The following is a 27,055-nucleotide window of genomic DNA, read 5'->3' as shown; positions in this document are numbered from 1 at the left end:
AAATACATAGATAAGATAAATATAAATATAAGATCTTCACACTTCAGAAATGTGTTGAAAGAAGTCTACATTGTATTATACATTGATTATTCTCTGGAATAATTAGGGCTACATTATTCTGTTCCACAGACATTCTTCAATTTTTCAAAAGTTTTAAATTAGGTACGCCTAGTTCTATTGAAACAATACTTTTAGAATCGATAGGGATGGAAATAAAAGAAATTAATATAATGCAAATAGATCTTTTTACTTTCCTTGCCCTACTACCATAGGTAAGGAAAGTATTGCTTTCCAAAAAAAATTAAGGTACCCAAATTTCAAGTTTTCTATACGTTTCAAGGTCCCCTGAGTCCAAAAACATGATTTTTGGGTGTTGGTCTGTGTGTGTGTGTGTGTATGTGTGTATGTCTGTGAACACGATAACTCCATTCCTAATTAACCGATTGACTTGAAATTTTAAACTTAAGGTCCTTATACAATGAGGACCCGACAATAAGAAATTCAATAAAATTCAATCCAAGATGGCGGAAAAAATGGCTATAATTACTAAAAAACCATGTTTTTCACGATTTTCTCAAAAACGGCTCTAACGATTTTCTTTAAATTTATACCATGGATAGCTATTTATAAGCCCTATCAACTGACATGAGTCTCATTTCTGGGAAAATTGCAGGAGCTGCGTAATATTCTCGAGAAAAATGGCGGATAATTACTAAAAAACCATGTTTTTCACGGTTTTCTCGAAAACGGCTCTAACGATTTTCTTCAAATTTATACCATGGATAGCTATTTATAAGCCCTATCAACTGACATGAGTCTCATTTCTAGGAAAATTGCAGGTGCTGCGTAATATTCTCGAGAAAAATGGCGGATAATTACTAAAAAACCATGTTTTTCACGGTTTTCTCGAAAACGGCTCTAACGATTTTCTTCAAATTTATACCATGGATAGCTATTTATAAGCCCTATCAACTGACATGAGTCTCATTTCTAGGAAAATTGCAGGAGCTGCGTAATATTCTCGAGAAAAATGGCGGATAATTACTGAAAAACCATGTTTTTCACGATTTTCTCAAAAATTACTTGACTGATTTATTTCAAATTCATACTCTGTATAGTTATTTGTCAGCTCCATCAACTGGCATGAGTCTCCTTTTTGGGAAACTAATGAGGGGTTCACCCCATCCTTGAGAAATGGACTTTGTAACCTCCTTCTCGTGCATGAGGTAGGTAGGTAGAGCAGTCTATAAAAATAACACATAGTCGAGACATTTCATCTGTAGAACAGCTGTTTTGACGACTTTTAAAAAATCATCGGATTTCACAATTTACACAAAGGAAAAAGTACTCTGAAAACATTTTATTATATACACACATATACAGTAGTCTGATCGTAGTTTCAAATAATTATGTTGCCGCCAATCGTCATTAAGTTATTTCTCTAAATTATTGTCGTTTAAGAATGAGGCTCCCAGTTCAATGAGCAAGGAAAGTTGTGTGAGTGTACCACACCAGATTTTTGCTATTGAGAAGAGAAAAAAATATTTTAGCAATACTGTTACATTAGTACTAGATTGGACATTACTGTCCAAACTTCACCACGAAATCAATAAAGATAATGATTACATGAAGAAGACATAATTATTAATCTTGATTGAAATCACTGTCGGGTCGCCGCCAACCTGTTTCCCGGACAACTAAGTTAGTCTCCTCGCTATTTTGATCACAGGCGTCAGTAAATCCCCTGGCAAAATATTCCATTGCCGTCTACTAGTCTCCCCGACAATTATAAATCCCCTATTAGAACGAAGGAGCTTAGTTGACAACTATATGAGTTGACTCGGTGACAACCATATGTAATATAACACTGTTTTAGCACTATATTATAGCACTGTTGGTACATCCAAGCTTATTTCTTGTTTTAATTCCTATAAATTTCGAAAATTCTTTATACAGATCTTTTCATTAGTGTTTTTTTGAATGGCCTGATACCACTTTCGATAAGAAAAATATTTTTGTATGAGTTTTTACTAGGATTTCTCTGAACATAGCAAGTTTATCAGCGAAAATGTTTTAGTTTTGGAAAAAATATTATTTCACAATTATGATAATTGGTTCACCATCATTTACCTACGTTTTCTGAAGTCCAAAAATGAGTACTTTCATTATGTAGTCGTACTCATGCAAAAGAGGTAGGATTATAGATTTTTCTTATAATACCCAATTAAAAAAAATCATATTTTTCGATGAAAGTTATTGAAACACTCATACATATTCATATTTCATACAAGAACTGATGAAATATGTAGAAACAAGCCCTTACGAAAATCATTTTCAAAACTAGATTCATTTCATAAGATTTTTTTCTTAGAGAATGTGGTGTTGCCAATAGAGCCTACACTCGGAGACTGTATACAGTATTTGTGTTCCATCTATGTTTTGTATTTTTTGCATATTGGTTCCACGCAGGCCAGTAACCTTGTACTCCCCTATTTCTATTCATTCTGGTCCCATTGTCCAAGCTCCTCTCAAGTCCGTTACACCTGCATTGTCTTTTCAACCCTCACAACTCAAAGAGTGAGACAAAGATGGAAATACCCATTCCTTCTTTGTCTCACTCCCACTCTCTTCCTTATTTTGGCAACTTTCACCTCCCTCGAACGGCTTTATTTTATGCCTTCCACAAGGCAAGGCAGTCTAGGTTAGTTCTAGTTTGGTTTGAACATTCTTACCAAGAACACATGTCTGACTCCTACGCTCATCATGTCTGTATTTGTAGTTTAATTTTTCTAAAGTTATTTCTTTGAGTCATTTAATAGAATTACCACCTAAGAGAAATTGAGTCGAATCTGGATTATCCTGTGAATTGTGAGTAATATTATCAGTTGGAACACTAAAACTCTAAAACATAGACAACTAACAAAAATCCTACAATAACTAACTAACTTGGGAGAAAGTAAATTTCTAATAAACTATCAAATAGGCCTAAATAAAAAATCAACGCTTGGTAAATAGTACCTACGCAGAACTTGGAAGGTTAAGAAACAATAATTATTATTTATTACAGCATAAGCTTCAAATGGTCCCATTAGTTTTATACAGTTATGATGACACTAATGTTGTAATACAACACTTATATTGTAGTTCTTGAAAGTTGATCAAATCCGGCAATTTAGCCGGTGCCATGTCTCTATCAAGACATAAATTTGAACTGTTTTGAAGTTTCATTACAGAAACATGTTGAGCTGAATTTTTATCAGGATTATTTTCTGTCTACACATGAAAGGGTAAAACCAGTTCAAATATATACTCACTTATCTAGTTGATAGCTCGATCGATGGGCTTTCTACTGAATATTTATGTTTAAATTTAAAGCCGCACTTGTACTAGGTCGGTGGGGCGACGCGCAGGAGAGCGGAAAATGGAAGGTCATTATTACATAACTGAAGGTCATTATTGTATAATTATACATTATTATTATGGTGCATTACGAGCGCGGCGCGGCGCCGTTTTGGCCTGGATAGTCAGTAGACTTGTCAATTATTGCGATTTGAATTAGGACATAGTTGTTGGAGTTGGAGTTCTAATTTGAAATTAAAAATTACTCTTCGAATATTAACTTACTCTGTCTCTTCAACATAAATATGCTTTTATGAATCCAAATTCATGGTACATTATTTCGATACGGAGTTCCAAAAGAAAATAAATGGCAGAAACCGCACATTGATATATCAAGCCATATCATTTTGTAGATGTAAAAGTTGTGAATTATGCACTATAATGGATTATAACTCGCCCAATAACTGTTGTATTGTAATCTTTCTGAAAAGTTGAATATTCTGTATATTTTGTAATCTGAAAACAGCTGAATACTTCTGTCATGTACAAGAATAATTTAGCAGAAGGTTTTATTGGGGATCCTATTTGAAATGAAAAATTACTCTTCAAATATTAACTTACTCTGTCGCTTCAACATCATAAAAATGCTTATATTAATCCAAATTCATTATACATTATTTCGATATGGAGTTTCAAAAGAAAATAAATGGCAGGAACAGCACATTGGTATATCAAGCCATATCATTTTGTAGATGTAAAAGTTGAGAATTATGTTGTATATTATTATGTGTCAGAGCGTGTGATAACTCTTAAATTGCCTCAGCTGATGTTATGGAAAAACTAGTATAATTTATTGCATGCAATAAATTCTTCAGATGACTAAATGATAAATCATAACAATTCTTTCTTATGCACTTTTAATGTTATTTTTATATCCTGAAAAAGGACGAAGGAGTGTGTCAATTTTGTTGTCCAACGAACTTGTCCTGAAGTTCGAAGAATACGTGTTCAAACTTTGGAGCTGATTGATCAATCCTTTCTGAAGTTATTGTAGAACATACAAACAGACGGACAACGACTTTCATCTTCAGTAAGTCAAAAGTGAGAACTCGATAACGCTCGTTAAATAACCAGTAACTTTCTTATTTATTTATTCAATTTATTCACAACCCACAAAAATACAAAGGGAAAAAGCAATATACAACAAAACAATTACAACAACTATGGTTATATAGTCTGGCCATGTTCGAAAGAAGCAGAGCTCGGAAACAGCCGAGCCCTCACGAAGTTACCCGAGCGCGGAATTTTTCCGACCTGACCTCCGTGCAGTAGGAGCGCGGCGCGACGCGACGCGGCGCAACGCGGTTCCAACCTCGAAAAGTCCAGAAAATTTTCGAGCTCCGCGCCGCGTCGCGCCGCGCTCCTAGTGCACGGTGGTACACTTGATCACATGTATTAATTCTAGGTCGGAAATTCTCCGCGTCGCTCCACCAACCTGGTGCACGCTCTACTTAAATATAAGTTGTTTAATTTTTGACCTTTACTTACTTAATTTGCCTTCTGCTTATCCATGATTTTCCGTGCATGTTTTTTGTACAAGCATGCATGATTTCAAGTTGTTTCTCACAAATGTTGAACCGTATACATATGGTGAGGTCCACGTTATAATGACAGTGGAGAAAGATAAGAAAACAATGTTGCCAATCCTTTGTCTTATCAATGTCTTTCATAGACGGTTTATTGATGTAATATTAACCGTTCATTCTCGTTTAAAATAATCAATTACATTGTATTAAGCAGGATATTATCTTTTTCAATAATATAATAATGAATTTTCATAATTATCAAGATGAAATATTTTGTTAATTAATATTTAATTCTACATTGTTAAAAGACGATCTGGTAATAGAGCAAAGCAAGAAAGAGATAGTGCTACCCGCTTTGTTGAATGATAGACAAGGATAGCAATACCATTGATAACCAAACACTGTCATTATAATGTGGACCTCACTATAGACAACTGTACTAAAAAGCGGAGAGATTTTCCAAGACCCTGAGAAATTTCAATTCCGAAACTACCGTATTGAATTGCTAATTTTATCAGGAATAGGCATGTTGTCTGTCCATGAATATGTTGATGTAACTGTCGTTTTCAACAAGAGTTGACGGTAACGGGTTTCTTCATTTTTATTCACAGAACATAAAAATAAGAGAGAGGAGTTATTTGGAAGCCAAGTTGGCACTCAAGTACTGAAGAGGATGTTCTCCGGTACATTGAGAGCGAGGTAGCAATGCTCAAGTCTGTTCGATCTCGAAAAGTGGTAAAGTCCAGATTTATTTATTTATTCATTTTTAGTGTTAAGGTGCGTACAGACTTATGCGCCACGAACACGTGCATCTAACTTGTCATTAGCTTATTATGTTTGTATTTGTACAGAAACAGTAGTAGTCCAGGCAATGAATGCTCAAAAAATGGTAAAGAGGGAAAAGTTTGGAAGACTATTTTTGAGGTGACATTAATAGATCTCTGAATGATAATATGTTTGTAATAGCAGGGGCAACTGATTTGACTATGGCATTTGACCTTGTGAATTATCAAATCATGCTTCGCAAATTAAGTGAAATAGGTATTGGAGGTAAATTACAAAGATTATTAGAGAATTATTTCATGGATAGAACTTTGCGTGCAGGTATAGGTAGCTATATTAGTAGCAGCTATGAGCAGACATGTGGATTAGTTCAAGGCAGTATCTTGTCACCTACCCTATTCAACATATATGTGAATGATTTTGCTAGTTTAAATTTTAAAAGCAAAATTCTGCAATATGCTGATGACGATGACAATATATTCTATGTAATACACAAAGACTTAAAAACTGGTTTGAGACTCATACAACAGGATCTTGATTTGGCAACTGAGCACTTCTCTAATAACATTATAAAAATTAATGCCCAAAAGACAAAGGCGATAGTGTTTAAGAATCAGAGAATTTATGTTGATGAAAGAGAAGTTGTTAAATTGACTTGCCATGAAACAGTATGCCTGAGAAACCAAAGAATGAATGATTGCAATTGCCAAAAACTTGATTGGTACAGTAAAAGTATAAAACACCTAGGAATAACTTTCGATTCTGATATGAGATTCAAATCACACAACGATTCACTAAAAAACATAATGAGAGCAGCACTTTATAAGTGTTCTAGAATAAGTAGCTATTTTCCTGTTGGCACTAAAAGAATTATCTACTATTCAATGATACAGAGTACCCTGTACTATGGTATCTCAATATACAGTTTAGCTCCGAAATATATAAAATAGCCATTACAGAATATTGTAAAAAGGATAATAAGAACTCTTTTTAATGGTATTGATCGCCAGCTATTGGGAATTATGTCCATGGGGGCCCTAGCCAATTATACTGATTTGACACGGAATTATTTCAAAAACCAATTTAGAGAAATAAATGAAATAAACTATGGATTGAGAAACAGAATGTATAGACCCCAGAGATTCAACAATAATTATGGTAAAAGAGATCCAGAGTGCAGAATTCCATATCTTCTGAACTCATTGCCTCTGGAATTGCAAAATTTACAAAGAAAAGGCGAAGTTCAAACAAAATTGAAATTATTTTTCATTACAATAATAATAATTGTAATGAAAAATAATTTGATGATTGACATATGACATATGGTTGGATTTACAGTAAAAATGCCAGCTCACAATAGTTTCGTCAGACTAGCGATCATTTAATAGTTATATGGGAAGGTTTTACATTGTATTATAAGTTATTATTTATGAATTTCTAATTTGCTTTGTTAATCACATTCATTCAATATATTATATATTTATATTTGTTTATTATGTAAGTTATTGCAACATAGTAAATGGTAATTGTATTTTTTTAATATTCCTCAAATAGCTTAAAGCTAGAGGGATTAAAATATATATGAATTTTGTATTTAATGAGATGTGTATTGAAATTGAAATAAATTGAACCCGCAGTTACGTTTAGGGTAGTAAGGAGGTAAACATATCATAAGACCCCACCTGTGCTAAGGGGATGGGGGTGTTTCGAAAGTACCACTTTTTGGTTTCTCGCATATAACTGGAGAACAGACATGACTGTTATATACAAAATTAGAGCTTACAAAATTTCCTACAATATTTATTCTACAACTTTCTATATAGTTTTCGAGATATCCGATCTTGAAGGTCTGACATTTTTGAAAAAAACATTTTGCTATTTTTGCTCTTATAACTTTTTCAAAATTGATGGAAAAAATACATACTGATTATGAGCTTAAAGAGCTTATAATGTCACATATTTACGTATTTTCCCACGACTGTTGCAGCAGCTTTGTGTTGAGTGTGAAATTTCTAGCTTTGCAACAATAGACCATTTGACAATTCAGAGGGAATGTTTTGAGCACAATTTTTGACTTTGCAGCTTTGTTGGAGCTAGCTGTTAGGAGAAGTATATATCAAAAGTCACCATCTCTACATCATGTGCTAAAGTGATGAGTGTGGTTTAAAAGTTTCATTTCTAAGCTTCTTTCTTCCACGCTTATATCTTTGGAAAAATTCATTCCACCGACATGACTAATAAAAAATGAAGCTTGAGAAAAATGCGTTCCACCGACATGACTATTAAAAAATGAAGCTTGATAAATTTTCTAAAAGTTTTGTTCAGTGGAGTTTTGTGATATTTCCAACAGTTTTCGAAATATTCGCTCTTGAACGTATTAAATTGTTAAAGCAGTAGGTTTTAATCCAATTTTTTGCTCTATCAGTGCTTATAACTCTCCAACAATGCATCGAAAAAATCATTACTCACTGTAGATTTGTATAGCATTGAATTCTCTTCAATATGGGGGTCACAGGGTCAAAAGCCTCACATCTCCAAATAAGTTTTGCCTGAATGGCCGCCCTTCTTTTAGCAGTGGTGAGTTTTGGCCTCTCCACCCACAAACTCGTGACCTACGTGAGTTCCACTCTTGGCTTTTTTGTAGGTCCTTCCGCTGAAGGAGGGTTCGCCAAATTGCCTCTGGGGCACCTGGTCACCCCTGACTGAGCCTTTTGACCTAAATTTGTGCCTGGAGTTTCACCCATCTCTGGTCTCTTGGGTTTTCCTTTTTGCCCCTCCAAAACTGCACTGATAGGGCAGATCCCGTGGGTTTGAAGGCAAGGCAACTTCTGGAGTTGCCTTGGGGTACCTGTTAGTCGCCTCCTACGACAAGCAGGGATACTGTGGGTGAATTCTGGTTTTCAACACATTCTTGTGTAAGATGTTCGACTCAAAGCTCCCCCAATCCATCACCCCCTACATTCAAGCTGCTATAAAAATAAAAGGAAAACTTGAAATAGTGAAATAATACATCATATTAAAGAGAATTTAATATTTTAAAAATCTACGTTGAGTAATTATTTTTTTCGATATTGTGTTGGAGAGTATATTTTACATAAATTTCGTTATTATATTTAATATGTAATAAATATTATTAACAATTTATGTATATTCAATAACTGAAATAATTGTATTGCAGGAGCCTTCAGGAGACGAGGGCAAGAGTACTACAAGCTGGGAGACACTGCGACTGCGCAGATGGTGACTGAGAGACAAGGTTTTGGCCGCGACGACAGCGCCACACCTCCAAGGAGCACCTGCTGTATGCGTGAGTGATTACCTATCGGCACACCAACATGGTGCTATTGGAGTTTCAACTTGGAGCGTCATGGGGCGGTGATACTGCAGTGGAAGCCATCTTTGATCAGGACAAAGCGCTCCGACTGTGGAAGCTTATAGGCTGCCATACTGGCAGTTCAGCGACTCTGATAAGGTAACCACTACAGCTATGTAAAAATTTAGCTGAAACGTTCTCAATATAGTGAGGTCCACGTTATAATGACAGTGGAGAAAGATAGGAAAACGATGTTGCCGATCTTCTGTTTTGTCAATGCCTGCTATATACGGTAGCTGATAGGCTACTGGTTTATTGATGTAATATTAACTGTTCATTCTCGTTTAAAATAATAAATGATATCTTATTAAGCGAAAAATTATAATTTTTAATAATTTCATAATGAATTTTCATACGGTAATTAAGAAGAAACATTTTGTTAATTAGTTATTAATTCTGCATTGCTAATAGACGATCTGGCAACAGAACAAAGCGAGAAATAGATAAGCGCTATCCGCTTTGTTGAATGATAGACAAGGATAGCAATAACATTGCTAATCAAACACTGCCATTATAACGTGGACCTCACCATAGCAACTAAATTATGGTCTTAGGCTTTACTGTTACAGTAATAGTGAGAATAAAAGTATTAATTTGAAATAGGGCTATTCGTTTGAAAAAGGCTACCACCAAAACCGGCGGTAGCCTACAGTGATAAGATAAACACACACATCACTATATCGATTGTAAGTACAAATTTAGTTGAACTATGACTATAATTTATGTTTAGTGTGAATCATGAAAATATTCAAATTAATGAAATTCACGTAGGATCAGCTGCCTGTCAGCATGATCATTCAAGGCTCTCAAGTAGAGCTGTTAATCCCAGGATCCCGAATCCCGGGATTCCAAGTCCAACCCAATTCTGATACCTATTAATACCGGGATCACTCACTCACTCTCAATCTCGAGATTTACGGGATTCACAACCTCCACAATCTCATCTCGATAGAACCATTTTCCACTTCTTCTAAGTTTACCACCTTTCCGGAAGACAACAATTTTAGATTTTTCCATATTTACAACTAATTTCCACTTAATGCAACTTCTTAATCTATTTATAATTTTTTCATAAGAATCGGGGTATCAGCTAATATAACGACATCGTCAGCATTCATGAGCCCATTTAAATCTAGGTTTCCCACAGATACTATAATAAAGTATAATAGGGCTATAATAGTATAATATGATAAATTGTTAAATTATCATAGTGATAACTAGTTCCCTTTTTAAACGTTTTTTACATAAACACAACTAGACTCAGCACTCATGCCATTTTTATTTTTTTACAGTTGAAAATGGCATGAGTGCTGAGTCTAGTTGTGTTTATGTAAAGAAGTAAGAAAATGGTACAAGTTATTTCTATAATAATCAATTATATTAAATTTTCTGTTTCCCCTCAACCGAACATTTTTTGAAAGTCCTATTGTGTTGTGATTGTAGTTGTTATTGTACCACAATAGACTAAAAACTTAGCCTCATATGTAGACTGAAATGAGGACGAGTAACCCAATCGGCTGAGTTATTGGATAACAGGGTGTAAGTGAGAGACCAAATATTTAAATTACAGGTGGATATCCAGGGTGTAAGTGAGAGGCCAAATATTTGAATTACAGGTGGATATCTTGTCTTCATCTTTAGTGCTGAATGCGTAGTAATTTATCAAAGACTGAACTGAGTCTGCTTTATTTGCATTGCTAAATGAGTTTCGTAGAGATGGGCAGTAATTCCAATAAATTGTGAACAAAATAAACCGGGATGAGGATTAAATAGGCACGAAGAATGGAAGGTATTTTCTGTATGGTTCACGGTAGAAAATTTAGATTGTATTATTTGGTAATCTGCCACCATTATTAATCAGACCTAAAATTTTAAACAATCGCTGAGCTACTATTTATAAAATTGATTTTGGATATAGTAAATGACAGATGTTATTTGAAGCATCATCACATCTGAGCTATCGAACTCATTAACTTGAAATTTTGTTGAACATTCTGAATTAACCGATAGTTATAGAACTCTTCTTATTTTAATTAATCAATTAATTATAGTTTTTATGTTTAAAACGACTTGCAATTTGTCTTAGGTGTGATAAAAGTCTATCAAATCATTCACACCCCCCATAGTAGCTCTGTTTAAATACGCGGCTCCGAATCTGAAGGTTACCGCATACATCGAATCAAATAGAATTTTATCCTCTTCGGAAAAAACAGTTTACAAAATAATGTAGAATATATACATATAACACACAAAATAAACAATAGTAATTAGTTATTTGTGCAACTAGTGCGCAAAGTGACAGTTTGCTGCACCGAAAGAAACGTTTACGCCCGAGCCGTAGGCGAGGGCGGAATGGTTTCTTGAGTGCAGCAGAGGAACTTTGCGCACGTATTTCACATTAAGTTTTTCCTACAGTTACCATTGAATATGAAAAGTGGGTAATTATGGGTAAAATTGCCTGAATAATGTAGTAGTGTTTGAATGGCGGGGGGCAGCTGTGTGGTGTGTGCTGTGGTGGCACTGTGCTGTCGCTGTCCTTGGTTATAATATATACTTAATAATTAGCGCGTTGTGCTTGGTTGCACCTCTGCTCACTATAGCAGCCACAGCAGTCACTGTTACCAACTTCATTTTGATTTTGCTGCACTGTTGCTCCATATAACCTACTAACTATTTTGCGTTGCCATGTTGCAAATCTGGAGTGCAGAAAAATTTTTCCCGCACTAGAGCGGAAAAGTGATTCTTTGCGTTCTGTAATCAGTGCAGCAATGGCCACTTTTCAACGTAACTGTAGGAAAAAAATATTTCATAAACAAAATCAGTTTATCAGTAGCACGAAAACATAAGAAGAAACCATCCAGAACACAAGAGTAGGTCTAACTGCTGTCCTCTGGAGGGAGTCCCACCTAAAGTGAGCGAATACTAGGGGGGTTTATACAAATAATAGGATTAAAATATAAATAAACGTATTGAAATACAACATAAATAATATGTACAAGTGATAAAGTCAAGGACGAATCACAAGTTTAAGTATGAAAACTTTTTTATTTCCAAAAAACACTTATTTGATTTCTAGATCTTTTTATTAAGTCCCAAAAAAGCATAGTTTAAAGTAAATCTTACAATAGCTTCATTTTATTCACTAAATTACAGCGAAAAGGACAGTTTTGGAAGCTTGAATTAGAAAATTACAAAAGAAATTCATATGACACAATAATTTATATACGATCACCATAACTTTGGGTTTATAAATGGCTCACACCATCGGTGGGTTATATGAGTTTTCAACATTTTTTTTCACATTTTATTAAACATTAAAGTGTTTTGTTTAGCTTAGACTGCAGACTTGTTATTTTCTTGTATTTGTTTATAAATTCATTTTGATTTCTGAGCAGCTGACTGAAATCTTTCGCTGAAAATGCGTATTATTAGTTGTTATCCATGAACTGTATGTCAGACAAGATGAGAACTTTGGCCGGTAGAGGTCGTGGTTGAGGCGATAGGATGGTCAGTGTTCGTTTAACTGTGTCTACAGCGGTCCTGAATAATAACAAATAAAATTAATGATTTTTTTTCAAAAAATATGAAGATATGTACTGGAAATACAAAAAAATGTCTCATGATTCAGGTACAAGCTCATGTAGAAATCATCCTTAGCCAAAATAATAAAAGTGGATAGAAAAGTGATATAGCAACTAGAAGAACTAATAGTAGATTTGTAGATTTATACAAGTTTTATAGTAATGGTCTTAACGCACGTGTTAAATGTTGAGTTAAGACACAAGTGTATCAAGCGAACGCGTGTCAACACATCACGAGTGCTTTAAAGACCATATAAAACTGTCGTATACACTAATAACATTTATCTACAACCACTCAAGCAAAGTAACACATTACTGACTTGTTGTAAGATTAGAAATTAGGTTAACATATATGATAAAAAGATTGACAAGCTACCCAGAGAGAGTGAACTAAAAGCTTGACGAAATAAAAACTTTAAATACTGAAAAAGACAAACTGAAAACTTGGTAAACTAAACCTTGACGAATTGAAAACTTGACGTACTGAAAACTTGTTGAACTGAATACTTGATTTAGCGAAAACTTGACAAATTGAACCTGCTGCCAGAATCAGAAACAGTGTTTTAATGTTGATGCCACCAGCATCGGAAACCGTGTTATAATACACAAGTCGTTGCATAATGAGTAAAGTTTAGAGAATCCATTGCAAAAGATCCCTATTACGGTACTGTAAAAGATGTTGATTAATCAGAAGTATTGCTTGTAAAGTATAAATTAAATACTTACACACAAATGAAACCGGCCACATTGGTATTGATCACATTTTCCGCCGAAGATGCACAACTGACAGCTAGTAAATGGTGCAACAGGTTAGGACCTGCAAACAGTACAGAAAATTTCATTAACAAATACAATACAAGATAATATGATTTAGTTTGCCTTATATATCAATCCGACACTCAAATCTCAAAACACTCTGAATTATAATCATCTATATAAATTAAATAAAAATCTAGCCTCAAATTTTGACATTCAATAACTATTTTATGTTTGCACCGAATTTGATGATTTTTTAGTTTTGTTTCTTATGATCAGGGCCAGGTTTATGGCCTATCAAATTTAAAATCCGACTTCAGGACTCTTTCCTACGGTCCTTCAAAGTTTGCATGTAATCCTTATGGGAGAAGATTTGTGAGCTGGCCACACATAAATATAGTCACTAAGTCCCAATCCTCGGGCACCGGGTGTCTTCCTGGGGTCCGGATCGAGCTCGGAGTTGTCGCAAAGGCTCTCCCTAGCCTTTCTCGAGGTCCTCTTGCGATTCCGGAGTGAATCGGCAAGCTGCAGGAGCCCGCGCGCTGGACTTCTCTTCTGATCACAAAGTCCCAATCCTCGGGCACCGAGTGTCTTCCTAGGGTCCGGATCGAGCTCGGAGTTGTCGCAAAGGCTCTCCCTAGCCTTTCTCGAGGTCCTCTTGCGATTCCGGAGTGAATCGGCAAGCTGCAGGAGCCCGCGCACCGGACTTCTCTTCTGATCACCAAGTCTCAATCCTCGGGCACCGGGTGTCTTCCTAGGGTCCGGATCGAGCTCGGAGTTGTCGCAAAGGCTTTCCCTAGCCTTTCTCGAGGTCCTCTTGCGATTCGAGGTTCCGGCGATGATGTACCAGGATGCAGTCAGGTTTTAACCAAAACCTGGCGTGTCGCTGCTGGTTGAAACAGGCAGGTTGATACCCAAACTCGTCGAAAAGGTCGAACAACACTCGTCCAAGTGTGTGTTGAACTGCGGAGCTTCCAGTGTCTGAGATTAACCACCTTTAACCTCAGACACAACTCCTGATCGACGAAGGATTCGGAGTTCACTCAAAGCACGAGATGTACTATGTTGCTAGCTGCGCACTGCTTCCTTCACTCTCTCTGTCGACCGCTCGCACTGGACACCCGAACTAGACTGCCTGCCTACCAGCCTTTTACGAGCCTCCCTCAGTGGCCGAGATGGAGGGGAGTAAGGATGCGCAACACTGCTGAGCGGTAGCCCAGCGGCTGGGTTGCTCGTTGACCTCTGTGATTTCATCAGAGATAACCGAGCGTCTTATAACAAGCCCTAAACTCAATTCCCCTCATTAGTTACGATATACATCGTGACAATATAAACATAGTCTGTTTGTTTGTTTGTTCCTTATAGACTCAAAAAATACTTGTTAGAACGGCATGAAACTTTGGGAATATGTTGTGTAAATATTTGGGATGGTTTCTGACCAGAGATTTTAATAGTGGGGCTAATAATTATTATTTATTAATTCATTTTACAGACCTGTTTTTCGAAATTTTCGGCCGAGCGGCTACAGAAGAACGGAAAGATGATCATGATTCAAGATCATATTGTGATAATGTGATTTAGCATCTAAAGTTACCAGCTATATAATAACACGTCACCCTGTGATAAATTGTGTACTGGTATTAAAACGGTAGTTTGGAGTTGAAGTTAGTGTAGTTGATTGGTACCAGCTGTAGATTATCGTTCCTTAGAAGACCTATACAAATAATTATCACTCCCCTATCATTGAGAAACTGGAAAATGTTGGAAAAAAATATTCACCTCATGGAAGAGAGTTGTTCATATTCCATTCATTAATTACTGAAGAATGACAGACTAATTTACATTTTTTTAAATTTAGCTTAGCTTACATTCATCCTAAAATGGAAAGTTGAAATACTCTCACATTTGAGATATCGTACTTGAGAATGACACCCCAATTTCGAGTGTCGACCAATAACTGGCCGATACCTTTGATGAGTTACCATGTTATTTCGATCCCCACAACACCAGGCGGTATGACAAATGTCGGCGACAATCGGTAAGTGTGAAAACATGCTTTGAGCTTATTCATTCATCATTAATAATATTCATTTATCAATTGATTGTCACCTGGCTGTACAGCAACCAGCTTGGTCATATGACCAATATTATCCTCGGCCTTCATGCCTAGTGGCATACAGGAGTCGGGGAGCGAGGGTCCTCCTATCTTGAAGATCTTGAGGTCGGACCACTTCACGTCGAACGAGTGCGGGTGCAGTATTGTCCCTCCTACCCCCTTAGGGTTGCTCACTCCGTAGAAGTACTCGCGCACCCGCTTGTCACGCGTCTCCTGTCGGGAGCTCTGGTCTTTTTCCACCACCTGCAACCAACAGATCATTCATGAAATAGTTGTGGAAAAATTGTGTTGATTTGCGAATAGAATGTGAGAAAATAGCAACAAAATGTGAAAAATGTTTATTGAACTGGAATTGGGGAGCGGTTTGACTCAGTGGTCGCGCTGATAAGCTATCGCTTAGATCAGTCAAGAATCATGCGTCTGCTACTCCCGTTGGAAGGGTCACCACTTGAGCCGCATTTGAGGTTAAATTATTTCTCTATCATTATAATAATTTGTAATTTTCCATTGGTTTATTGATAGTTATTGGATGTGTATTTCATGTTAGACGCCTCTTACTGATGACAAAAATGCATGAAAACAGGTTTGTGTGCATGATAAACATTTATCATGTAAGTTTTGTCATCAACAAGAAGTTTCTAACATAAAATAAACAAAAAATGAACCACTGAAAAATTAAAAATTATAATGATAAGAAAATAATTTAACCTCAAATAGTGCAGCGAAGGAAAAATGAACAAAAAATCTGAGATACAACAACCTAACCTTAAAATACTTTAGCGTTTTACTGTGATGACACAACAATGTATGACGACTGTGTATCATGCATGTTATACCTTTAGTGACCAGCCTGGGAAATACAATTTTAAAGGGCAGCAATTTTTTTTATGAATCTGGAAAATTGTTATATATTTTTTTGTAGCTGTCGTAAATGTTTGTGCAAAGTTTCACTTGCGTATAAAAACCTATAGGATCGCGGATCACCTGGCCCTATGATGTGAACACCAAATAATATAAATAAATAATAAACACTGGCATACATACCCCGCCACTCTTGGGCAGCAGCGTAACTTGCACATTTTTGGGCAGATCTCGCACAAGTTCGTTGTAGAGGCGTTCCTGGTCAAGAACTAGGACAACATCCACCTTGAAGGCGTGAGCCGCGTGGCACAGATGCTTGTAGCCGTCACCCTTGATCCACCTCGCCGTGTTCACTATTATGCCCGAAACACACTCTGCAATACAACAAAACACTACAGTGATGTCCACATAATGTAGGCAATATATTTTCAAATAAACATTGGTTTTGCTATCATTTGACAAAGCAAATAGCGCTGTCCTTTTCTACCTCCGCAATGTTTGCAGATAGTTTTTGAACGATGTAGAAATATAATTATTTAAAAAACTATTTTATCTCAATTTTCAAAATTTATTATTAAATTATTGAAAAATATAATTTCGTTGCGTGGAGTTGCAAAGTGACCTCGTTCAGTGAAGCTGTCACCTTCTGAGACTGTTATTTATGGGGCTACCTCAAATCAAAAGCTCGTGTATACATCAACAAACCACGTACACTAAAAGCCGGTAAGGATGACTTCTTACAACCTCTACATGAGAGTATAACACAGTGTTATACACATGAATGAGTATGGACAATGTATAAATGGAAAAAACGGACACCATTTTTCTCATCTAAAAAACCGCTCCACACGTGAGTTATAGTTTTAATAACTATTATCCAAAAAATTAGACTGTATTGTCGTCAAAAATAGTTAAAAAACGAGCTATTCTTCTAATCTTGTTTTCCATACGTAATAAATGTTTTCATAAAATCACTTCACTTAAATGGGCTACATTATTCAAATTAATAAAAACTTGTAGTACCCTTTTATTAAAAACTTTGAAATATTTTTAAGGACTAGTTTCGACTATTAGTCATTTTCATGAACTTGACCAATGGTCAAAAGTAGTTCTTAAAATATTTCAAGTTTTTAATAAACGAGTACTACAAGTTTTTATATAGTTTTTATTAATTTGAATGTTTTCATTTTTTCTCCTTTCTAATTATAAAAATGAAAACATTGAAGGTACACACTACAAATTATTTTTTAAGTTTCGTTCAAAAATGAGTATGTAACAGCTGTTACAAATCCTCCATACTTGATTGCCCAACCCTGTAGAGCAGTGGTCACCAAACTTATGAGACTGTGAGCTAGAATGGCATTTATAAATCTTCTAGTGATCTACCAAGGAATATTAGAATAAAGAAAGTATCTTTTATCGCCTATAAAGATACATTTCTAGTGTTGAAATCTACTTATCTCATAGCAAAAAGTACAACAAAAGTTGAAATTTACATTTCAATGAGAGCAGTGGAACTCTTTTTGGCGATCAAGTATTTTCTTGACGTTGTAGATTCTGATGCAGTTGTCCAAAACTTGTCCCTATATCGATTTTTATGAATTTTATACTTGAAAAAGATGATTTACACAAGTAGGTAGAGCTGAGCATAGCTTTCAACCTCAATGCAACTTGAATAATAATTGGATATTTTTCTTTGGGGACTTGAGGCCAAATATTTCCAGTTGTAGAAAGTGATCTGAGAGACAAGATCATTTTAAAAATCCACAAATTCCATTTCAACTGAAGCCTGATCTCCACCAAAATGTTTTACAACACAAGCTGCAAAATCTTTTGCATCGATCTCTATAAAAGGAGAGTTGACGAATTGTACCATATTCGATATGCTTTTAAAATCTTGAAATCGTTGATCAAACTGTTGTCTCAAGTCTGAATTGTAACGTATTCTTGGTTATGCTGAGGTACTGTGAAGGATTTTTCTCGTCATTGATTTTCTTCAGACTGGAAAAGTGTTTATATTCAAACTGGACGACATTCTTTTCCCACATCTCAAGCTCCTTGGAAAACGATTTTACAGTTCAAATCATTCCACCGATGTCCTTATCTTTCCTTGAAACTGCAAATCTAAATCATTCAACTTCTCTGTTATATGTGTGAGAAATGCAAAATTTTGTAGCAATGTTTCTCAATGCATGGTTGACAACCCAAGCATTTCTGTGAGCTACCAAAAACCACCCCACGAGCTACCGGTAGCTCGCGATCGACTGTTTGGCGACCACTGCTGTAGAGTGTAGATGAAGATCGATACTATCGAAGAATTCCTGATGGACAGTATGTACCTTTCTTGTTGAAATCCTGCCGCTTCTGCACAGCCTCAGCCAACCGGGATGTGATGATGTTGCAGAGCGGGAGATTAGACTCTATCTTGACACTACCAACGTTGAACACCAGGGGCTTTTGCTGTGAGAAGCCACCCTTCTCTAGTGAGGCTGCTTCCGCCACTACGATAGCACCTACAACAAACCACAGTCATTCTTTATTCTTTATTCATTCACAAAATAAGTACATCATCAAAATGATAAGGAGAGAAAAATAGGGTAACATTGTGCTATTTCTCTTCCAAATTTAGATAAGGTTACACATAGCCCGAAATACGTCAAGTCTTGTAGATCTTCACTACACAGAATGTTCAGTGGTTCAGTCTTCAATTATTTTCACAAAGTAATACACTTTGTGAAAAGTAAAAGTATGCAGAGTAATACATTCACTTAAGTTTTGCACATTCCCTAGAACCGTACAGCTTGTGAAAATACAGTTGTGGAACTGTTTCTTATTTCTACTGTACATTGTTTAATGTGTTTAGTTGACATAAGATATTACAGTTTCTTTAATATGACACGTGTTTCGCTATATTGTGTGGCTTATACAGAGTGGCAAAGTATACAGTAAACTCTAGAACACGGTATGAAATCAATTGTAATGATTTAAAAATGTGAACTGTAGTACAAGGTATGAAATCATTACAATTGATGATAGTGAACTCTAGTGCAAGCAAAGTATGAAATCATTACAATTGATGATAATGAACTCTAGTGCAAGGTATGATAATCATTACAATTGATTTCAAACCCTATACTAGAGTTTACTGTATACAGTCAGTCTGAATAAGCCACAAAACCGTTTCACAGTAAGTAAACTATATAAGTAAACTAACAAAGTATATTAAAAAGTAAGTTAATATGCAGTTGATCCTCTGTTGATAGTGAAGTATGGTATTGTTATTAGTATGCAGTTAAAAAACTCTGTATGAAGAACTGAATTATCCTGGGGAAAATATGGTAGTAGGGGTATTAGTTATTATTAGTAGAGATATTATTTCAAGAATATTATCACGGCATCACTGGATATTGAAGCGTTTGTTTCCCGTGAGACGCGGAACAATTTGCCTTGTTCCCAGAACGTACACACTGATATTGATAGCATAGCTATAGTATACATAGATAAAGTATAGCTATACTACAGCATAGCCACAGAATACATATCCAACAAATCAACACAATAAAGTTTGAAAACCATTCGCTAAATGATTTCTTCTCTATAGAATATTTGACATTGGGACCAATTTACCTTGTACCCAGAACGTACACACTGATATTGATAGCATAACTATAGTATACAGTCATAGATAAAGTATAGCTATACTATAGCATAGCCACAGAATACATATCCAACAAATCAACAAAATAAAGTTTGATAACCATTCATTAAATGATTTCTTCTCTATATAATATTTGAGAGTGCTGATAGAGAAGAGATACTGATACTATGTAAATGTACCCATAGTGCCAGGCACAGATATGGAGCCCTGGCAGGTGTCGAGGTCGACGAAGATAGGTCGCCGACCAAGGCGGACAGCGTAGTTAAGCAGGATGCGGCAGACGGTAGACTTGCCCACATTGGCCGGCCCCACCACCATCGTCACAGGCCCCCTCCCCCCGCCTGCCTCCTGCTCCGCCTTCACGCGAAGCTTCTCCAGGCATGTGTGACAATTGAGGTACGTCATCTGAAAAGCACCAAAGTCGGTTAGTTGGTGAGTTTCCATTTATCTAGTCCTAGTGTATAAAAATAGCCTAAAAGGTTCTGTTTAATTGGGTTTTAAAGGTAAAAGGAAAAGTTAGGTACGCTACGTTTTAAATGGCAATATGTTAATATTGTTTGAAATGTGTTGATAATTTTATATAGTAAAAACACAAAAATGAAAAGTTGAAATATTCGTGCTTTTGATACATCGCACTTATGAATGACACCCGGTTAGTTTTCGTTTTCAACAAAAAGAAAAATGAAATTGAGGTTCGGATCACCGCATTTTGTACAGCACTTGACCCTATAGTCAGTGGAAATGATAGGGAGACATTGTTGTTACTTTTCCATTACCACCGCCTTCTATAGTAAAGAAAAGTAATGGAAATGGTTGGTCTTCGAAGTGGACCTAATGAAGCTAAAAGCAAAGCCTATAACATTTTCCGGAAGACTGAAGAATGGTTCCAGGCCAAGAAAGAGACTGTTGCTGAATGAAGGTAAAACACAGGAGCTGATGTGTACTTTTAATAGAGATTGTCCAAATGCTGCACCAGTTACTCTCCTCGGCTTCACTAATCTCTATTGATAACAAGCTAAGCTGTGAGCAGCATACAAACAAAGTACACGATGCATACAAGCATCTGATGATGCTATACCACTCAGTTTTCAGCATTCAGATCCAATATTGCATTCTGCTCTGGGGACATTCAGCTCATGTGAAGTACATGTTGCTTCTACAGAAGAGGGCTCTGCGAACATTGACATTCAGTAATGTTGCTCCCTCTGCAGGCCAACACACTGAGCCCACACACTGTCTATGGACAGTATATCTTGGCATCAAGACTAATCAGGCATCCTTCACCGTGAGAGGTAAGATTTATGCTCACAGAACTACAAGTAGGGCGAACATCGACGCACCCACATGTAAAGTTTCCAAAGTAAAAGACTGTTTCCCTGTACTGGCAATGAAGATGTTCAATGAAATACCTCCTTTAAATATCAGACTGCACGGTGCAACAATTTCAAAAATTTTATCACACAGTGGCTCATCGAAAATACTTTTTACAGAGTGACTGAGTTTCTAAACGATAATCTGAGTAGCCTATCGTCAACGCCGCCTGCTCTTCGATCCCGCCAATCAAATGACATACGTTTTTTGACAATTTTAGTCAAGTTAGCACTTGTATAGTTTATGTATATGACGCGATCGCGATCCACCCAGGGATGCCTGGGCATTGATCGACAGATTGGAAATTTTTTATCATCTGGTCTTATCGTTTTTCCCATCCCATCATACATTCATCACATCTTATCACACCTAATTTTCCTGATACCATTTTTACCCTCTCAGGGATGGTAGGATTTCCTAGTACATGGATAACCATATTTGGAAAACCTAATGATCCTCCTAAATTTGTGCACAGTTCCTAATTGAAATATTATGATTTTATGATTGTTGTTATATTATTTGCATATAATCAATTGTATATTTGAATTTTTATTTTGTATATTAAGTGTGATAATGAGTAAAATTAAATTGAAGAAAATACTAGGCTACATGATTCATAGAGCATACACGATATTTTTAAAATCTTGAAACAATTTCAGCAAAATACAATATTTTACGCATTATATTATAGGAAAGTAAAATTAAATGTTCAAGTTTATAATTTCATTTATTTTCACTTAGGCCCCACTTTGACTATGAATGTCTGTAAACTAGTACCAGCAGTTTATTATATATCAATAGATATCTCTGTTACAAACTTGTTATTGAACCTATACATTTTACAACAATTATTCCTTGCAAGATGATGCTAGCAAGGTTAATGTATAGTTGAATGAGTGTTGAGAAAGAATGAGTGTTAATCATAAATTGATAAATAAATGTAAATACTGTATTTACCATAGGTGTTTCCTTTGAAATGTAGCTGATATTTTTGCGGCCTTTCAATTGAATAAGGCAGCCATGATAGGTGAACACAGCAATTTTGGCTCCTGTTGTGAAATGGTACGGCTTGCGTTTCACCATTTCGGTGCCGAAAATCTCGGCCAATCCAGTTTTAAGCTGCAAATTAAATGTATAGATAACATTTTTTCAACTACTCAATATACATTTCTTACTTTATGGGACTTACAGTTATTGGCGTAACTCTAGATCCAGTGCCATTATACCTGTCATCAAATTTTTGGTTGGGATCGATTTAGTATGTTATTTTGATCACAAAAATTAAACGGCGGTCACTATTGTCTTCAAAATAAACAAAGTTCAAAGCAGCACAATTTTGCATGCATTTAACCTATACCGTGTCAGCAATGTTGTTTTTAAAACTATGAATAGGTCGATACAGTACTTATCCCTTACCCCTTCCAGCATATTATTGCCTTTAAAAGCAAAAACCTAACCTCCTAACCTACCCTTTTACCTTTGAAACGTTAATAAACATACCTTAACCTGGACCCCTGCCCCTTCCAGCATATTGCAATCTCAAACCAAAAACCTAACCTACCTTCTACCTTTGAAACACTAATAACTCAACCTCATCCCTAACTGGCGTAATTCTAGGTCCAGAGGTGTGTGAAAAGAAATATGCGTAATTATAGGTGTGTGGAAAGTTTTGAACAATGTGAAGTTAGTAAAACTTTTTTAAATTTAGTGGCCGCCGTTTAATTTTTGTGATAAAAAAAAATCTGGTGTGGTACACTCACACAACTTTCCTTGCTCATTGAACTGTAAGCCTCATTCTTAGACGAGAATAATTTAGGGGAATAACATAATGACGATTGGCGGCAAAATATTTGCAACTACGATCAGACTACTGTATATGTGTATAATTATATATATATATATATATATATATATATTATATATATATATATATAATATATATATATATATATAAAATTGTTTTCAGAGTAATTTTTCCTTTGTGTGAATAGTGAAATTTGATTATTTTTTCGTCAAAACAGCTGTTCTACAGATGAAATATCTCAAATATGAGTGTGTTCTTTTTATAAACTGCTCTACCTACCTACCTCATGCACGAGAAGGAGGTTACAAAGTCCATTTCTCAAGGATGGGGTGGACCCCCCATTAGTTTCCCAGGAAAAAGACTCATGCCAGTTGATAGAGCTGATAAATAACTATACAGGGTATGAATATGAAAAAAATCGGTCAAGTAATTTTTGAGAAAATCGTGAAAAACATGGTTTTTTAGTAATTATTTGCCATTTTTCTCAAGAATATTACGGAGCTCCTGCAATTTTCTCAAAAATGAGACTCATGTCAGTTGGCTTATGAATAGCTAGCTATCTATGGTATAAATTTGAAGAAAATCGTTGAAGCCGTTTTAGAGAAAACCGTGAAAAACATGGTTTTTTAGTTATTATCCGCCATTTTTTCACAAGAATATTATGGAGCTCCTGGAATTTTCCCAGAAATGAAAGACTTGTCAGTTGATAGGGCTGATAAATAGCTATCTATAGTATAAATTTGAAGAAAATCGTTGAAGCTGTTTTCGAGAAAACCGTGAAAAACATGGTTTTTTAGTCATTATCCGCCATTTTTCTCAAGAATATTACGGAGCTCCTGGAATTTTCCCAGAAATGAAAGACTTGTCAGTTGATAGGGCTTATAAATAGCTATCTATGGTATAAATTTGAAAAAAATCGTTGAAGCCGTTTTCGAGAAAACCGTGAAAAACATGGTTTTTTAGTCATTATCCGCCATTTTTCTCAAGAATATTACGGAGCTCCTGCAATTTTCTCAAAAATGAGACTCATGTCAGTTGGCTTATGAATAGCTAGCTATCTATGGTATAAATTTGAAGAAAATCGTTGAAGCCGTTTTCGAGAAAACCGTGAAAAACATGGTTTTTTAGTCATTATCCGCCATTTTTCTCAAGAATATTAGTTTAGTTTATAATACAGGTTTGTATTAAAGTTGGTGTCGTGTGAACAGAGGTTTGAGCAAACTTGGCTCAAAGCCAGATTTGCGTAAACCTGGCTTTGAGCCAAGTTTGCGCAAATATCGTTGTTGTGTAGACCCGGCATTATATGTGACAGGTACTAAATATTAGTTGTTGAATATGTTTTATTTAATCTTTGAGTCTGTATATTGTTTATATGTGATGCTCTGTTGGGGTATCTATGATCTATTGTATTGTTGAAAATTTGGTTATGGTGAGAGTGCATGTAAATTAAGGCAGATCTCACAAATAGCTGCCTTACATTGAACACTTCAAAGTCCTCATATAATTCTTTAGTGTGACATCTGGGACCTCTCTGCAATGCGACCCTCAAGATAGAATTTTGAGAAACTCTATTAATTCTGCATTGTTAAAAGACGATCTGGCAACAGAGCAAAGCGAGAAAGAGATAGCGCTATCTGCTTTGTTGAATGATAGACAAGGATAGCAATAACATGCTAATCAAACACTGCCATTATAACGTAGACCTCACTACAGTGACACGAGCAGGAGAAGTAATAATTGAGAAATTCTCTGCAGATCAAGGAGGTTACGCGATCTAGCGGCAACGAACTCAACTATGACACTGGAGCCATTGTTTACATTGCAGGCCATCGGCTGGCGCCCTTGACGGCCTTGTCTACTCAGCGGTCCATACAAGTACATCATCAAAAATCTGGTGTGGTACACTTACACAACTTTCCTTGCTCATTGCCTCATTAACGAGGATAATTATTTAGGGATTAACATTATGCCGATTGGCGACTAAATAATTAAAACTATGATTATACTATTGTGATTGTGTTCAGAGTAAATTTTCCTTTGTTTGAATTATGAAATTTGACAATTTTTTCAAAATTTTGTCAAAACAGCTGTTCTACAAATAAAATATCGACATGTGCTCTTTTGAATAAACTGCTCTACCTACCTACCTCACGCACGAGAAGGAGGTTACAAAGTAAATTTCTCAAGGATGGGGTGGACCCCCTGTTAGTTTCTCAGGGAGGAGACTCATGCCAGTTGATAGGGCTTATAAATAGCTATCTATGGTATACATTTGAAGAAAATCGTTGAAGCCGTTTTCGAGAAAACCGTGAAAAACATGGTTTTTTAGTCATTATCCGCCATTTTTCTCAAGAATATTACGGAGCTCCTGGAATTTTCCCAGAAATGAAACTCATGTCAGTTGATAGGGCTTATAAATAGCTATCCATGGTATAAATTTGAAGAAAATCATTAGAGCCGTTTTCGAGAAAAACGTGAAAAACATGGTTTTTTAGTAATTATCCGCCATTTTTTCCGCCATCTTAAATTGAATTCCTTATTGTCGGATCCTTATGGTATAAGGAACTTAAGTTTAAAATTTCAAGGCAATCGGTTAATTAGAAATGGAGTTATCGTGTTCACAGACATACACACACACACACACACACACACACACACACACACACACACACATACACACACACACACATACACACACACATACCAACACCCAAAAATCATGTTTTTGGACGCAGGGGACCTTGAAACGTATAGAAAACTTGAAATTAGGGTACCTTAATTTTTTGGAAAGCAATACTTTCCTTACACATGGTAATAGGGCAAGGAAAGTAAAAATACTTGAGCTAATCGATTCCAATAAAAATATTGATGACAGATATAATCACAGATATAATGGCATTAGGCCTGGACTTAGCCTAGTTATTATAGAATTATTGCACAATACTTCATAATTATAAGTTCCACACTTCAAGGAACTAATTATAAAATAGCAATATTGTACAATAATAACTCAATTTGGTTCAACTCATCAGTATAAAATGTAATGGATTCAGATCTAAGTTAATATTTTAGCATACAGTTGAATTATTAATATAATCAAAAATCCATAAAGGTGAGTTTCTATGAAGTCTATAAAATGCGAACACAATTAATTTGTAACATTAGGCTAATTGGATAATACCGGTACGGAAACAGTAGGTAGGCCTATTCAAGGTTCAACATTATTTTCATGTTCTTATTTATAAAGATAAACTACAAACTGAACTCAATTGAAATAAAAAATAACAAAGTATTGATAGATTACCTCAAGATCGACTGTTTCATTTTTGTTTTCAATTTCAAAACGCAGTTCACACTCTATATCAAGTTTGATTACTTGAATCTCACACTCCTCATCACCCATACTGAAGTTTGAATGAGTTAATCTGTCTTGTCAACAAGTAAAATCACAATTAAATGCAGAATTTATTTGGCGATACTATTGTAGATGTTAAGAAAATTTTACAACATAAACTCACTATGAAGGGATGAACGAAGGAGAAACGATAAACGACATAACCAAAAAACGCTTGTTGCCGCCTTTTGTTGCCGCTTAAATTGTGATCAGCTGAAATTTGACCTTCTATAATAGTATAAAATTTGACCACCGTAGCAGCACTTTCCAAAGACTTTTCTTGATATTCCACAAAAAGAAGGAATCTATCTTCTCTGTGGATACTCGTTTTTCAGGAACAGCCCCAAAAGAATCTTTCTCGACGTTTCTATGGGCCGGTTTCCGGGTTCGGGATTTAGCTAAGTCCTAGACTTTAAACAGCTGGAGTCAGAAA

The 27,055-nt window shown here is 35.7% G+C and overlaps 1 protein-coding gene across 1 annotated transcript; it reads right to left on the bottom strand.

The window, feature by feature from the left end:
• Positions 1 to 12,145: 12,145 nt before the first annotated feature.
• On the bottom strand, positions 12,146 to 26,794 carry LOC111048730 (protein CLP1 homolog). The gene is made up of 8 exons (XM_022334676.2): positions 26,533 to 26,794; positions 22,382 to 22,543; positions 20,233 to 20,458; positions 18,735 to 18,908; positions 16,579 to 16,769; positions 15,528 to 15,777; positions 13,389 to 13,479; positions 12,146 to 12,621 (listed from the first exon to the last, which is right to left on the bottom strand). The coding sequence occupies exons 1-8, from the start codon at positions 26,629 to 26,631 to the stop codon at positions 12,510 to 12,512; spliced, it is 1,305 nt and encodes a 434-aa protein (XP_022190368.2). The 5' UTR covers positions 26,632 to 26,794; the 3' UTR covers positions 12,146 to 12,509.
• Between the last annotated feature and the right edge of the window lie 261 nt (positions 26,795 to 27,055).

The sequence above is a fragment of the Nilaparvata lugens genome, chromosome X (genome assembly GCF_014356525.2).
Source record: "Nilaparvata lugens isolate BPH chromosome X, ASM1435652v1, whole genome shotgun sequence".
Lineage (NCBI taxonomy): Eukaryota > Metazoa > Arthropoda > Insecta > Hemiptera > Delphacidae > Nilaparvata > Nilaparvata lugens.
The sequence above is the reverse complement of the archived record's forward strand: the minus strand, read 5'-3'. Positions and strand labels throughout refer to the sequence as shown.